Genomic DNA, 14,271 nt, shown 5'->3' with positions numbered 1-14,271 from the left:
GGGCCGGGCCGGGCTGGGACACCCACGGTGGGCGCTGTGCTTGCAGAGGGCTTGCGGGAGTACTTCAGCCAGTTCGGCGAGGTGAAGGAGTGCCTGGTGATGCGGGACCCGCTGACAAAGAGATCCAGGTGAGAGGCCGGGCCCGCGCCTCCCTCGCCCCCGCCGCGGCCCGGCCGCCACTTTAACCAACTTTCTCTCTTCTCTCCGCATCCCCTCTCCTGCCCGGGCTGCGGGGCTCAGGGGCTTCGGGTTTGTCACGTTCATGGACCAGGCTGGCGTCGACAAGGTCCTGGCCCAATCCAGACATGAACTGGACTCCAAGACGGTGAGATGACTTCTCTCATCTCAGGGGTGCATTTGCCAGCGGAGCGGCTGTGCTCGGAGCAGCCGTCGATTGCGGTGTTTGATTTCCAGTTAGAGGCTGTAAACTATCGATTCCCGATAGGGATCGATCGGCCCCTTCTCCGCCCCTCTCTCCGGTGGGTAGCCGAGCTGCTGCCCGAGCGCCGGGCTCGCTGTCGACCCGGGGCCAGCGTCCTGGCGTGGGTCTGTAGATCTGGTGATGGTTTTCCTCCCACCCAGCGGTCCTAAGGCCGCTCCGGGGAGCGACTGTGGCCCTCTCGGAGCTGGGACACCTGAGCGCGTTCGGGGCAGGGATTCACACCGGGAAACGGATGCGGCTGCGTTTGGGGAGAGGGCAGCCGCCCCTTCCCCGCCGTGTGCTGCCGAACGCTGCTCCCTCCCAGGGGTGCTGTTCCCCAGCGCCCAGGCCCCGCTTCCCTGGCCACGGTGGCCTGCACCCTCCCCTCGGTGGAGAGCCTTCGTGCTCTGCACCCCACAGACTCTCCTGTGGTTTCCCCAGGCGAAGTTTTTGTAACGGTCATGGAGGTTCAAGACTTTATTGTCTCTGAGCGTGGCTAGTGCCCACCCATGTGGGCCACCACTGGTCTCTTGGAGTGGCTGCGGCTCCAGCCCTCTCTTTGCAAGCGGGAGCTAACTAGGAACCCCGGCTGGGCCAGCAGAAAGATTTTGGTGGCTCCCTGGGTCTCTGTTATATCGTGCCCAGTCCTGCCTTGCAAATCTGTGGCGCTCAGGAGATGTGCAGGCTGTTTCGGGGGGTGGGGGTGAGGTGTCTGAGTGGGAGGTCCCTTCTCTTTAGTTTTAGTGACTTGCCTTCCACTGAATTCCTTTTCCTTATTGCTGCCCCGGGGTGAAGGTGAGGGTAGGGATGAGGGAGTGGTGGGGGCTGCATGGGGGTGGCACAGTGAGGGGAGATGTTCTGGCTCTGGGCACGGGCTGCCGAGGAGTCCAAACGTGCAACTTTATTTCTTCCAGCGCGTGGCTCGGGCGTCCTAGCTTTTATCTTGGCAGAAGGGAGAGGGCGGGAGAGTGAGACCCCCTTTCTTAGGGTTTACGGCGTGAGTTGCAGCGAGATTTATGTCTGTTCCTGTTTAACTGCCTGGATCGCTCCCTTTGATGTGCACAGGTCCTTCCTCCCCACGGGAGCTCCCGATTAAACCTACCCCAGCCTTCCTGGTCAAGGCTGGGTCCCCAGGACTCCCAGCCCTCCTCCTTTCAGGAGTGATGTAAAGTGAGTTTTGCTCTGGGGGAGGGTTATGATAAAGTCTTCTGAGGCGGGCCCAAGGCTTTCTTTTTTTTCCTCTTTTTTTTTTTTTTTTCCTAGACTGTGTAAACATGGTGTCTGCTCAGCTAGTCCCATCATGAGTCTGTGGGCTGGCATAGACCCCCCTTGGAAAGGCAAGTGATAGGTGTCTGTTGTAGCACTAATCCTGAAAGCGTTTTGGAGCTAGGAGCGAGCCGGAACCCATGATCTCCATTCTTGTCCCCGAAGCGCCGCTGCCGCCTGTGCGAAGCCGCTCTGCAGCTCACCGTGCAGCCCACGAGGGCGGGGAGGGACGGGCAGGGCAGGGGTGGACGGGTGGGCGCTGCGGGAGAACAGAAGGGCCTCGTGGCGCAGGGCGCGTGGGGACCGGCCAGCCATTGAAATTCCCGGCTGCATCTGCTCCGCTCGCCCCGCTGCCGCGGCAGAGAGAATGGGGGCAGTTTCACCAGGGCCCTTCCTTTGTTAGGAACTTTGATCCTCATCCCCCTTCCTTTTTATTTTTTATTTAGTGTGGTTTTCAGCTGGATCGGATGTTTTGGGGTGTTTTGCCTGGTGAGAGGTTGGTCTTGTGGTACTGTATGGAACCTCCGTATGCTTTTTCCCTGCTGAGTTTGAAAGGCTCTGCTGTGAGTCATGGGTTAAATGACACAAACTCATCTGAATCCTAATTTAGGGGTTTATGAAACTTTGCAGGAAAAGGCCCAGTGTCCTGAAAGGACAGCCTTCTCTCGAGGCTCAGTGTCTCCTGGCAAGCAGCACTTGATAGACAGTGTCTGCCCAACTTGTTGCTTCATTGTTTTCTGATTCTTCCTACCCTAATGAGGGCTGTTGGCCCGATTCTCCGGGGAAACCTTGTGCTTTTCAGACTCCTCTTTGTTTACAAGCTACATAGCAGCAGCCTACAGGGTTATTTATGAAAATGCTTGATATGAGAATTGGCTTTGCAGTCTCAAGGTAAAAGATTTGCATGACTTTGTAAAGCTGCAGCTGGCCGCTGCCTTGAGCTGCTTCTTTATGCACTCTGGAAATAGTGGGCTTGGTGGTGCTGGGTCGCCCTGTTGTTTCTTTGTTGCTGTTACCGAGTTTTTGCTGGGTTTGTCTTTTGTGGCAGAGGGAGAGATCTGTGGCGCTTGGGCAGCGCAGACCAACGGAGCAAAGGTAGCTGTGGAGGTGCGATGAATGAACAAATCCAGTCCTGAGGTCTTGTGGGGCCTCCTGACCTCCCCCTGCTTTCGGGCACCGCTACCAGCCAGGTTAATGCAGGAGTTACACGACCTGAGCTATTAAATGGTGCCATAGGTGGCCTGAAGAGTGTTACTGAGGAGCACGGCCGGCCCACTGGTCCACCTTGCGATGTCAGTGGGATTCCTCATCCCCAAAGCCTTGCGGGGTGAAGTAGAAGCAGTTTTGTGCTCAAGTGACTTCCGCTGACTGCAGACTGATCTCGGGGTTTTGGGGTTTTTGGATACAATCTGAGCAGTTATGAATGCTCTTGCTCTTAGCAGATTTCTATCTAGGTTTGAAAAAGGATCCATTACGTCAGTGGGTGACACTGAAACACAACTCCTTCAGGGCTATTTGTTTTAACACCAGAAATGGGGGAATAAGGTACTAGTGCTTTTGCTTTAATTAGAAAGACTCCAGCCACCAAGGAGCAGTCCAGTTTGAGTAACTTGAGTCCAGCACTGAACTCGCTCCTCTCCGCGTGTTCCCAGGGCTGCCCCTGCAGTCGGTTGCCCCGGCCTCCCTCTACCTGCAACAATAGCTGGTTGTGCAGAAGAATTTGTGAAATGACTGCCTGCTCCCTCCAGCCAGGAGGACACGTTATCTCTGCCCAGTTGATCACACTCAGGGTAATGAGAAAATGAGGCTGAGCTTAGCATTGCTGAGTATGAAAGCATCTTCTTGGCAGGAGCTGAATGACACTGGCTGAGAAGTAAAAGACAGTAGATTATTGTTTTTGCTTATTATCTGCCATCAACCTCCTGGTCTCCTGCCGTCCCCTGTCCTCAGAATTCGCTGTGGGTGTCTGCACTAGCCAGGAAGCGGTGGGGGGGGCTGGGAGGGACCGTTCATATGCCCCAGGGAGGCACCGGAGGGTATGCAGGGTATGCTAATCTGCCAGCTCTTGGAGCTTGGGGAGGGAGGTTTATTTTTGAGTTTATTTGTGCTCTTCACTTTTGCCTCTGTTTACTTACGTGCTGAGTTTATTTATGTTGTAGGCTGTGAGTCAGGATGGAGGTGGGGAAGGCAGGGAGAGAAGCTGGTGGAAGGGCGCAGGGAGGCCAAGCTCCGGGGCTGTGTGACAAGTGAAAGGATGCGGGACGGGAGGGCGGCCAGGCTGGGAAGCTGAACAAAGCAGTGAGAGGAGCTGGAGAAACACAGCTTCCTTTTGGGCTGTTTGAGCTGCCAGGCTGATGGGACGACGGTCCGAGCTGCCCTCCCAGTTGCAGCCTGTCCAAGTGCAGGGATGAGCTAGACCTGCCTTTACCACAGGTCTTTGTAAGCTGATTTGTAGGTCTGGATCATCCCCGATGTGATGTAACTTTACAGGAGTTGCTGTAAAAACAGGCTATAAAGAAAGAGGTGGTGGCTGAGGAGAAGAGGAGGCTTCGTGGGCGTTTGGCTTGAAGCTGCATTAGTGTTGTCCCGGCTTTTGTGGTGGTGTGAGGCCAACGCCGGCACGCGCTCATCCGTGCTGAGCCCAGCAGAACGTGCGGCACCTGGATGGCGGCGTGGGGACCGGCAGCTCCGGCCGGCGGCAGGTTTATAGAGAAGCTGAACAGGCACAATGGAGGGCTCAGCCTGCGGAGGGGAGGCATCGCGTCATTGTGTGCAGCGCAGCCGGGGGAGAGGGGCAGCACGCTGCCCTGCGGCCACAGTCTCTGCAGCCTGTGGGGCTTTGGACTCCTCAGTTTAATTCGTGCCGTCCTGTCTGCTCTTTTATTTCTTCACCCTGTGTTTTGTGGGATGAAATGTTTGGGTTTTTGTGCGCTGCCTCTTTTCTGTCCTGTTACTACCTAGGTAAGCTCTATTTGTAGGTAAAGTGGAGGGAGAGAGCAAAAAGGCAAAAGAAACCACTTTTGATGTGAGGCTGGTGATGCAGGGCACCCAGGGGCAGCTGAGTGGGAGGGTGCAGCCGAGCCTGTTAATCCCAGCATGTGATGGGCTCTCGGGTGCGTCTGACCAGTGCTCAGCCGGAGACAGACCACTGCATGCTGGGACTTGTAGTCTCCCTGGATTACACCTTACCGAGAGGGAAAGATGTCTGCAGCCAGCTTCATTTTATGCACCTTGGGTAGATTCTTTGGGTTTTTAGCAAGGTGCCGTGTGGGCAGACACAGCCGTGCGCATGGAGGAAACCCTGTGTTTGTAAATAGGCAGCAAAAGCGTGTTCACCTGTTTTTCCCCCCATCTCTTTCAGATTGACCCGAAGGTAGCATTCCCTCGCCGAGCACAGCCCAAGGTAAGCACTGTGGGCAGTCCTTGCCACCCCAAAGGGTGAAATTCGTGGTGGTGAATCCTGTCTCTCTGTGCGAGGTTGCCAGTGCATGCAACAGAGTCGCGCCCTGGGGTTTGCTTGGGACTCACCTGGAGCGGGAGCTGTGCTGCGCTGCCGTCGGGCTTGCAGCACGGTGTTGGGGGTTTGCTGTCACTGGAGGAACCAGGAGGCCCCTCAGTTGTACTTTAAGATGCACTAGTTAGAGCTGGTGAAATAAATGCTGCCCAGATGAACTTAGTCCTTCCAAGGTTGCATCTTGCGTCTGGAAGTTTCAGGCCTTAGGAGATGGAGAACAGCTCCATGCTGGGATGTGATACAGGTGGAAAGAGGGTTGTGTGTGTGTACAAATGGGTGTACAGCAGGGAGGGGGAGAAGGATTTCACTTTGTGAAATGCCCTTGTGTGCTTCAGCACTGGAAAAGGCAGAAGGAGGTTGATGTTGGACCTTATCTACAAGAGACTCTGGCATCAAAATGCACAGTTGCAGGAACTTTTTCCAGGTGTGCAGCTAGAAACTTTTTAACTTGAGGAGCCAGCAGCAGGCTGGAGAATGCCTTTAGGCTTTGAGTCTCCCTTCAACTTTTCTCTTGGATGGGAGTTTTAAAGTTTAGAGTCTTGATTCCAAGTGCTGCCATGGGAGAAGGAGCTGAGGAGAAGCAGTGTCGAGAAGCAGAGAGGGAGGAAGGACTGGTGCCGGGAGGGAAGTAAGGGGGATCAGGCATGAGGAACAATTGGTGAGCAGGTATCCCAAGTAACTGGAGCCAGGAAGCACATGGTAGGAATTGGGTTAATTCCATTAAGCAGTTTGGTGACAGAAGGTGCTTTAGTGTTAGAACGGGCTGCTCTCCAAGCCAGGGAATTGCTGCGGATTAGCCCTATGCTCCTTGGGGTAATTAGGACCATGTGTTCCTCTGAGAGCAGGGGTGTAGCCAAGCAGCTAAGGGGAGGATGCAGCTGGAGAGCCAGTTCAAAGGATGTTGGTGTGCCTCAGCCTGGCAGCAATGGCCCCTCTCAGGGTAGTTAAGTTTTCTTCCTTGTTGCAGCTGTGTGAGTGACAAGTGACAGAGAGATATTCTCTTTGTCATCTTGCAAAGGCAAAAGAGATTTAACTGGGAGTTGACTGGGCTTCACTTAAAGGAGGCTTATTCCACGCAAGACTGGATGCTTTGTAATTTGTGAGTTAGGAGGGCGAAGCCTGGGAGCCTACCTGCGCTGGCAGGGCTCCCGCCCGTCCTTCTGCTCTGGGAAGCAGAGCCGGCATCTCTGGGGGAGCCGGGAGGAGGCTGGCGGTGCAACGCGGCGGGAAGAGCTGGAGGGGCGGGGGGGGGACAGCCCGGCCCCAGGCCTTCGGGGGAACGGCAGTGGGCTAGCGAGGGGAGAGGCTGGTAACGTGCTGTCCGAGGAGGAGGTGGTGGCTGGGCACTGCGAGCACTGTGAGGTGGTGTGAGGGCAAGAGCACAAATTGGGGTCTGGCATGGGACCAGCCATGTTTGGCCAGAGGGCTTTGAGAAGGTGGAAGCTCAGCTGCAGTGAAGGGGCAGGCACTTCCCGGCAGCAGAGGGGAGTTAGTGGCCTTTTTGAGTCTCATTCTCTGCTTGCTCTGGGTTTATTCGGTGAATTCCTGTCCTTCCCTTTTCCAGATGGTGACCCGAACGAAGAAGATATTTGTGGGTGGTCTGTCTGTGAACACTACTGTGGAGGATGTGAAACAATATTTCGAACAGTTTGGGAAGGTAAGTCTTTTGAGTGGTGTTGGATCAAAGCTGTTGCTTCTGGGGCAAAAAGGAGTTTTCTGAACTTCTGTGGAGGCGGGATTAGAAGCTTGTGAGTCTTTTGCACGGGGTTAAGTAGATTGAAGGTCAGTTACAGACGCTGGGTAGCTGTAATGTCTTTGCAGGGGCTACAGCCAGTGACTCCTGCCCTGCAATGATATGAAACAAAGAGTTTGTGCTTGTTCCTGGAGTTGGTAGGACCTGGGCTAAGGGCAATGGTTTTCCAGTTTTTCCCTATCCAGAGGCCTCCTGTGGCTTGCAGATTTGCAGCTTGTTCAAATGCTGGAGGAAGGTTTATAGACACTTCTAACAGAGTGGCCACAGCATCAAACCTGTGATTCTGTGATTCTTTTTTGACCTGTTTCTAACTCGAAGCCTCGTGATTGATATTTCAGTAATACTTTATTAAAAATAATCCTTTTGGCTGTGAAACTTCTTCTGCTGAGTCTTGGGCAAGTGGTGATGTTAGTTTTGAATGTTTGAAGAAAATTTGGCACTGCAGCTGTCCCTTGTGTTGGTCTGGCTCTTCTGTGCCAGCTGGTGGCTCAGGGAAGGGTGGGCTTCCGTGGGCAGAAGTCACTTGTGCTGTTGTCCGTGAAAGCCATGTGTGCAAGTTGTGAGTTGGGACTGAATTGGAGATTAGAAGGGGACTCAGTCTTGGCCTTTCAGCTGTGTCAGGAGGTTGTGAGCATCCCCAGGAGCAATCTCACTACTTTTAGACTGAAGGATCCCAAGATTTTTCATGGGATTAGGAACTGAAGGGGATCATCGTATCCAAATGCTGATTGCAGTCACCTCTGGGGCAGGGCACTGTGACTGTTTCATGGTTGTTCAGTGGTGGTGTGCATGAGATTACTGTTTGGGGCAGGAAGTGTTGGATTCTGTAGCTATTGGGACCTTCCTGCCCAGCTAGGGGAGCAGAACACAGTTTGGGTGGTAATCTGGCCAGGATGTTGCTGGTAGCATCACGGATGTGGAAGAAAGTACCATGGGAACTGTAGAGTGTGAGGGATGAAGGCTTTGGTATTAATTTTCTTCTGAAAAGTCCAGCAAAAGGGTGACGTTGTGTTAAGGCACATAACTGGTGAAAGGAAGGGCAGTTTTGTAACCATCTTTGCCATATCATTGGAACTTCTGGGCAGAAAATTTGGAACAAGTGTTTGCTCAATATCTTTGTTCAGCTTCTGAAGTCAAGTCTGCATGTCCTGGGATGTTGTCGTGACTGCTAAGTGGGACTCATTTGTATTTCTGTTCAATATGAAGAGAAAGTGGCAACAGTGGTCGGATATCCCCATGTTTGCTTGTTGTTAGCTGTGTGGTTTTATTTTCTATTAGAAATAGCAAATTCTGTGGTGTCCCCAAGAGGTTTTATATGGTGTCACTGAAGGTGTCCCCACTATAGGTGTTGGTGTCTGTGTGTCTGTGTAGTTTAAAGGTTGTTAGTTTGACTTGCATGTGCTTCTCCGCTGCTGATGGATGCGTTTGATAGGGAAACAAAATGTCTTGGGCATAATCCCCTTTTAACCTTAACTGGACCTCTGTTAATTTGAAGAAGCAGCATGTCATGGAGGTTGCCGGTTTACAAGAATTTGCAGTTGCTCTGGTTTGAGAAGTACTTTCCAGTTCTTTCGGGGTGTTACACTGTTACGTTCCTCTTGTTTAATGGTCATGTGCCGAAAGGTGTCCTGACGTCAGGAGACTGGCAAGAACTGGTTGTGTCAGATTGTTTTCTTGGGTCTGGGCAGAAAGAAGAGTTCTGCATAGCTCAGTGCAATTCATTTCTGAAGAACCAGCATCCCGGACAACATCCAGCACTCGAAATCTGCATGAGGCCAGTGCAGCTGGCCTCCTGGCTCTGGGGAGTGTCCATGGGGAGAGGTCAGGGCTGGTCAGATTGACTCTAGTTTTGGGGCAGTTTTCTGACTCATCTGGCCATTTCATCTGAGGAGAGACTCCTCAGAGCTCTTGTATAAAGCATCTCTCCTGGCTTTCCAGGCTAAGCCTCACATTCGCTGGAGGCCAGGAGAACTGATTCCTGAGAAGTGATCTCCGTTTGGTAGCTCTGTGTGGCTGATGTGCAGGATCAGTAGAGAAAGCGTGTTTCAGAGGAAAACCTCCGTGGCCATCAGCTCTGGGGTTCTGAGTTCTGAATGCACTGCTCTGTCATTTGTCGGGCTAAGAAAAGCCTGTTGCCTTCAATTTGAGATGTGACTCATGGAGGACGTGATTTTGGTACACCGGCTCTTTTGGTGTTTGTTTATGATACTCTGGGGCCTTCTCGTTTTCAGAGGTCTCCTAGGATCCCTTCTTTAGAGGCGCTCTTGGCACCTGAATCTGTGGTCTTAATTTCCTTGATTTATGGCATGTAGATGAGAGGAGGTGGAGCTTCAAGTTGTGTTATCCTCATCTTGGAAAGCCTGTCTCAAGAAGTATTTTCTAAGTCATTTGGGCAGAACTACTTCTGGAATTGGACTGGGACTGTAAAGATGCCCTTTTCAAAGCATTTCCTTGGAGGATTTACCCTCTGAGGAAATGGCTTTGTCTAGGTTCCCCCTTCTTCCAAGTGGTCCCACAGTTTTCTAGGATCTGACAGGAGAAAAATCACTCCTCTTTCCCCCTGCCTGACCAGGGAGGCATGGGAGTGCTTAGGATCTAGAAATGAGAGTGGGGAGCACCAAGTCATCCTGTCTTGGTTCCTCGAGATCAAGGTATGAGGTTCCCTGGGGGAGATTTTTAGTCAGGTTTTTTTGAGAATTCAGTGGCAAGCTCAATTTGGATCTCAGCTTCAGGGAGAGATCACCCTCTGCTTTAGAGGACAAGGATATACAGACTGCTGAATGGATTTTGTGTGAAGGTTATCTTCTAGGTAACCCTCAGGCTACAAGCCCAAATGTGTGTTAGATTTGCCATCAAGGCCTTTAAATTACAATAGGTGCTTTTTGAAAAAAACATTTTAGTCCAGACAGAAGGCATGCACATGCTGTGGGAATTATGAGAGGAAGTGCTATGGCTTGCAGTACAGATGAGGTCAAATTAGATTATCATAATGTTCTCTCCAGTCCAAATCCATGAACTGCACTTCATGAGTCTACCAAGGTAGCTAGTGTCGGTGCATCTCAGGTCAGAAGCAATACACCTCGTGTGTCCATTGGCAGTTTGGGCTAAAGATGAAATTCATAAAACAAAATTCCCAAGTCTGATTTTTCCATTTTGTCATTTCTGCTTACTCACCTATTTTTGTTTTGTTCTCTTTCCTTGCTGTGTCTAAAACCTTCTCTCAGCTTTTGTAAAATGGAGGTCGCAAAAGAAAAATGAAAATGTGTGAGGAGGAAATCCATGAGTATTACTTAGGGATAAAGGAAGAAAGGGGGAGGCTGGCACCCCAGTTCTTCATATCAAAATACTTGGTTTTAACAGACATAAAAGGTGAAGCTTCAAAGAGGATCCCGAATACAGTGTGAGTTTCTCTGCTGGGAAGAAGGATGACAATTTTTTTTCTTCCAAATTTGTGAATGAAAAACATGGGCTGCTGTTTTCCTGATGAAGAAAATACAAAGGTTTTTTTCTTAGTACAATGAGAGAGCCTGAAAAGTGCTCTCAAGCTGGCTATGGTTTGTCAGGTGCAGCTGCTAGGGCTTTGAATATAGCGAGATCTCTAGGAAACACTTCTGGCTCCAAAACCCAAATCTCTCTCAGATGCAGGCTAAGGCCATGGACATGCTTTCTAAAGGAGATTATTTTTTTTAACTGTAGGACAAAAGTCCTGGAAAGAATTGCATTCACAGTATGTGTAGCCAAGTATCTTGGCTTAAGTTGGATGGTGTTGGAGATCTTCAGACTGCAAAATGAAGTATTTCAGCAGCCTCTCTAGATTCAGGCTACCACCCTCACTGAAACCTGAAACAGAAAGGGAGGAGGAAAGTATCTTGCACCTAGGCATACCTAGTCCTTTGTCTAGTTCAGCATGTATGAGGATGCCTCAGAGGAGCTTGCGTCCCAGCTTTCTCCTTTTCTACTTCAACCTGTGGGAACATTTTGTTCTGTGTTATTTTTTCCAGGGAAAAGGGATTGTCCATCAGACTAATTTATTTGGACTATTGGGTCTCTGATCTTGTAAGCAAGGTTATTTGTTTCAAATCATAACTGAAAAAAACTCAGATCATCTTTCTTTTTCAGGGGTTGGTCTGATGAGGTTTGCAGTAGAAAAAGATAGGAGGCTTAGAACAAATAAGGTCTTTTTGTCATGAAGCTTATCTAAACTGTGAAATCTCTGCCCCAGGAGTTGTTGGTGAAATTTGCATAGGCTCCAAAATGATTGGACAGATTCATGGAAGGTCTTTTAAATACACAGACACCCCTTTGAGTTCAGGAAATCTCCAAATCACAAATGGCTTGGAAGATGAGGGGGTATTCTGGGGTCTATTGTAATATCCTTGCCTTGTCATTATGTTCTTCCAAAGGTGTCTGTTGTTGGTTGGTATCTTGGGAGGTCTTGGGCAAGGAGGACCTCTGCTCTAATCTTTTGTTTGCCATTAGGAAAAAAGTTGATCCTTTCAGAAACTAGAAATGCAGAGGTTCTGGGAGGAATGGTGGCCAATTAAGGTGTTTGAACTCATGGTTTTCTTGTGTGCTTTTACATTTCGTGAAGCAGAAGTGCAAGAAATGTATTCACAATGACGTCTTTGCATGACTCACTAATCAGCTGTGGCTCCAAGGGTGCTTGAAAAGTGCTTAAAAACAGTCTGCGTCTCTCCCTGGGCCTGTAGGTGATCTGCGTATGTGGATGAGTCGGTCACGAAAGCTCAGCCTCTCTGTGAGGCAGATCATGCCCAGAGAGAGATCTGCTCTCTAAAAATATCCTGGAAGCAAAGAAAAAAGATCTGCTGAGGTCTGAGGACGATTCTGACCTTTAGGCTGCCATCTAATACTCAGTCCAAATTCTGGACTGTTTGCTTGAGACAGGTTCTGAGATCTCACTTGGGCAATGACTCTAGTACTGTCCTGACCAGGAGAAAGCCACTGTCTGAGGCACTGGGTTTGATGAGGGGTTTTGTGTCTGTCACAAATGCATATTCATGTACACCTGCCAGGAAAACGGTGTGGTTGACATGGGTATATGAAATGAGTTTTCCCTGCTGACTAACTGGAGAACCCTTAGATACTGATGGAGGAAGACTTGTTCCTGTGCTTGCAGTGGGCATGATTTCCCTCACTTTGGATAGGGAGAATGTTAATTAATTAATCCTTAATCTGCCACGCTCTGGAAATTTCAGGGATCAAAGCTACTTGTCAACCTGCTGTGGATTTCCAAACTGGATTTTGGATTTTCTTCCACAGATCAGAAGGCAATTTATGCAAATTCTCACACATAACATGGTTGCAACGAACAGATGGGGAGGGGAGGAGAAGGGGAATCTGATCACCTCTCTTGCGGCAGTAGGCAGTTTGGCTTGTGGTAACAATGCTTCTGGAACAAAGGGTTCTCTGTGCTCCGCATCTGGTAGGCAGATAGCCAAAAATGCTGTAGCAGTAATGGTCATTCAGGTCTTCAGTGGTTCATTTGATATTTGCCAGGTGCCCGCGGCACAGCGCACGAGTGGGCAGGAACACCTGGACAGGCTGTCCCGCTCACCTGCGGCACGGAGCGGGCTCTGTCCCTTGGCTGAGTCTCATTCCCAGAGTTTTGAGAATGGCTTTGCAGAGTGGGGTAAGAAGGGTCCTCCCAGCGCCGTGCAGGCACAGCACTCCTGCTCACTGAGTCAGGCTCTGGGTTGGTGCATCCTCCCCAGAATCGGCCGGTCTCATTTGAGCAGCGGGGAGAACCTTGCAGGATTGCTGGTGTGCCCTCTCTTGACAGGGTGGCCGAGTGGTTTCTAGATTGTTTGGTTTATATTTCCCATGCTGGAGCTGTCTCGGGCAGCTGTTATTCTTCTGCCTGATTTTGCTACAACTATGTTGCCATGGTTCCTTCTAGGACTAGCTGAACCATCTTTAAGTGCTGTTTAGGTGAAAGATGCCGGTTTCTGCAAAACTTTTGCTTGAATATTTACAACTGTCTTCAAGATCTGCCCATGTGGAAGTGCATCCAACATTTCTCATCAAACTTGTGTTGGAAATTTCATTTATTTATTCATCTGTGTGAGGCTGCGATTGGCTTTTGCAGACACCTATGACTGTCCCAGGAAGATTAAAAGATACTAGAGTGAGACAAAACCATTGAAAAAAAGCAGGTCTTTTGGCCAAGGCCAGGTGGATTGTACTGCCTTCCATTTTGGTATGAAATTCCTTAAAACTGTACCTGAATATTCTGGCAGGTTGAGGGCTGCTATGGTGGAGAGTCTCTTTCTGAAACCTGTGACTGTGACTTCCCCTCCCTGTCACCACCACACCGCTCTCATCCAATCCAGGTGCTGGTTTGAGAAGGGTCTGTTATTTCCTCTCAGGATGGTGCTGCTTGCTGCCTTCTTGCAGGAGGTCTCGGCAGTGGCAGATCCATGGGGGATTAGAACAGCTTCCTCCCCAGGGACAAACCTTTCTTCACTTTCTGACTGTGTTGCCTTCACTGAGCCAAAGCCTTTACCTTTCTTCCATTCCCATTTGCTTTTCCAAAGCTAGAGAGGGCCCCTGGAAACAGAACTCAAAGAGATGGTGTTAGACAGCTTGGGTGTAAGGCTCAGGGCTGTGGGACTTACCCCTGAACTACCAAGTACATGCCAGAGAAGTAGTCTCCTGTGTAGGGTTCCTTGGGACGGATACACCTACAGAGCAAGAGTCATTGCTCGTGGGACCCCCTCTTTTTAACCTGATGTTTTTGGCTAAACGTGGGGAGAGACATCATTCCTCAGAATTAATAAACCTTGAACTTCTAACCTCAGATGTTGGGTAACTGCAGCTTGGACCAGCAAGTTAAAAAGTTCCCTGGGAGAAAGCCTTGACCACTAAGCTAAACAGTTTTCTAGTAAAGTGATCTGCTTCTTTGACGATGTTTAAAGAGTTGAAACAAATATTTATTTAAGGGGGGGAGAGAGAATGAGGAGAAAGACAATTCACACAGCAAAAAGGCCTTTGTTAAACTACAGTTATGACCATAGTTTATTTCTACACCCTATTAAAAATGGACTTAGGGTTTTCTGAAGCTCTTTAAGTGCTGTTTTCCACACCCCTCTACAGCCAGAGACTGGGTAGTTGACCTGTTCTGTCTCTGCCAACCGTGGGGACTGGCTGGGGATGGCAGCTCCGTTCCTGCCCTGCCGGAGGGCCTGGACCCCCGCCCCGCCACCCCCGTGCCCCGGCCGTGGCACCGCCGCCGCCTCGGGGGCTGAGGCAAGATGGCGCCCGGCTGTCCCGCGGGGGTCGCCCCGGACCCTTCCCCCG

General features: G+C 50.5%; 1 protein-coding gene across 2 annotated transcripts in view; it reads left to right on the top strand.

Moving 5' to 3' along the window:
• Positions 1 to 6: 6 nt before the first annotated feature.
• Positions 7 to 14,271, top strand: part of MSI1 (musashi RNA binding protein 1) — a 28,636-nt gene continuing 14,371 nt past the window's right edge. The window contains exons 1-4 of one of the 2 annotated variants that reach the window (XM_026860060.1): positions 7 to 128; positions 241 to 325; positions 5,049 to 5,090; positions 6,766 to 6,858. In XM_026860060.1, coding sequence (XP_026715861.1) covers positions 100 to 128; positions 241 to 325; positions 5,049 to 5,090; positions 6,766 to 6,858 — 249 coding nt within the window. In that variant the 5' untranslated portion in view covers positions 7 to 99. Of the gene's footprint in view, positions 129 to 240; positions 326 to 5,048; positions 5,091 to 6,019; positions 6,142 to 6,765; positions 6,859 to 14,271 lie in introns of those variants that run through there. The other variant, XM_026860062.1, reaches the window with a different exon arrangement.

Source organism: Athene cunicularia, assembly GCF_003259725.1.
Source record: "Athene cunicularia isolate RWA chromosome 15 unlocalized genomic scaffold, athCun1 chr15_part1, whole genome shotgun sequence".
Lineage (NCBI taxonomy): Eukaryota > Metazoa > Chordata > Aves > Strigiformes > Strigidae > Athene > Athene cunicularia.
The sequence above is the reverse complement of the archived record's forward strand: the minus strand, read 5'-3'. Positions and strand labels throughout refer to the sequence as shown.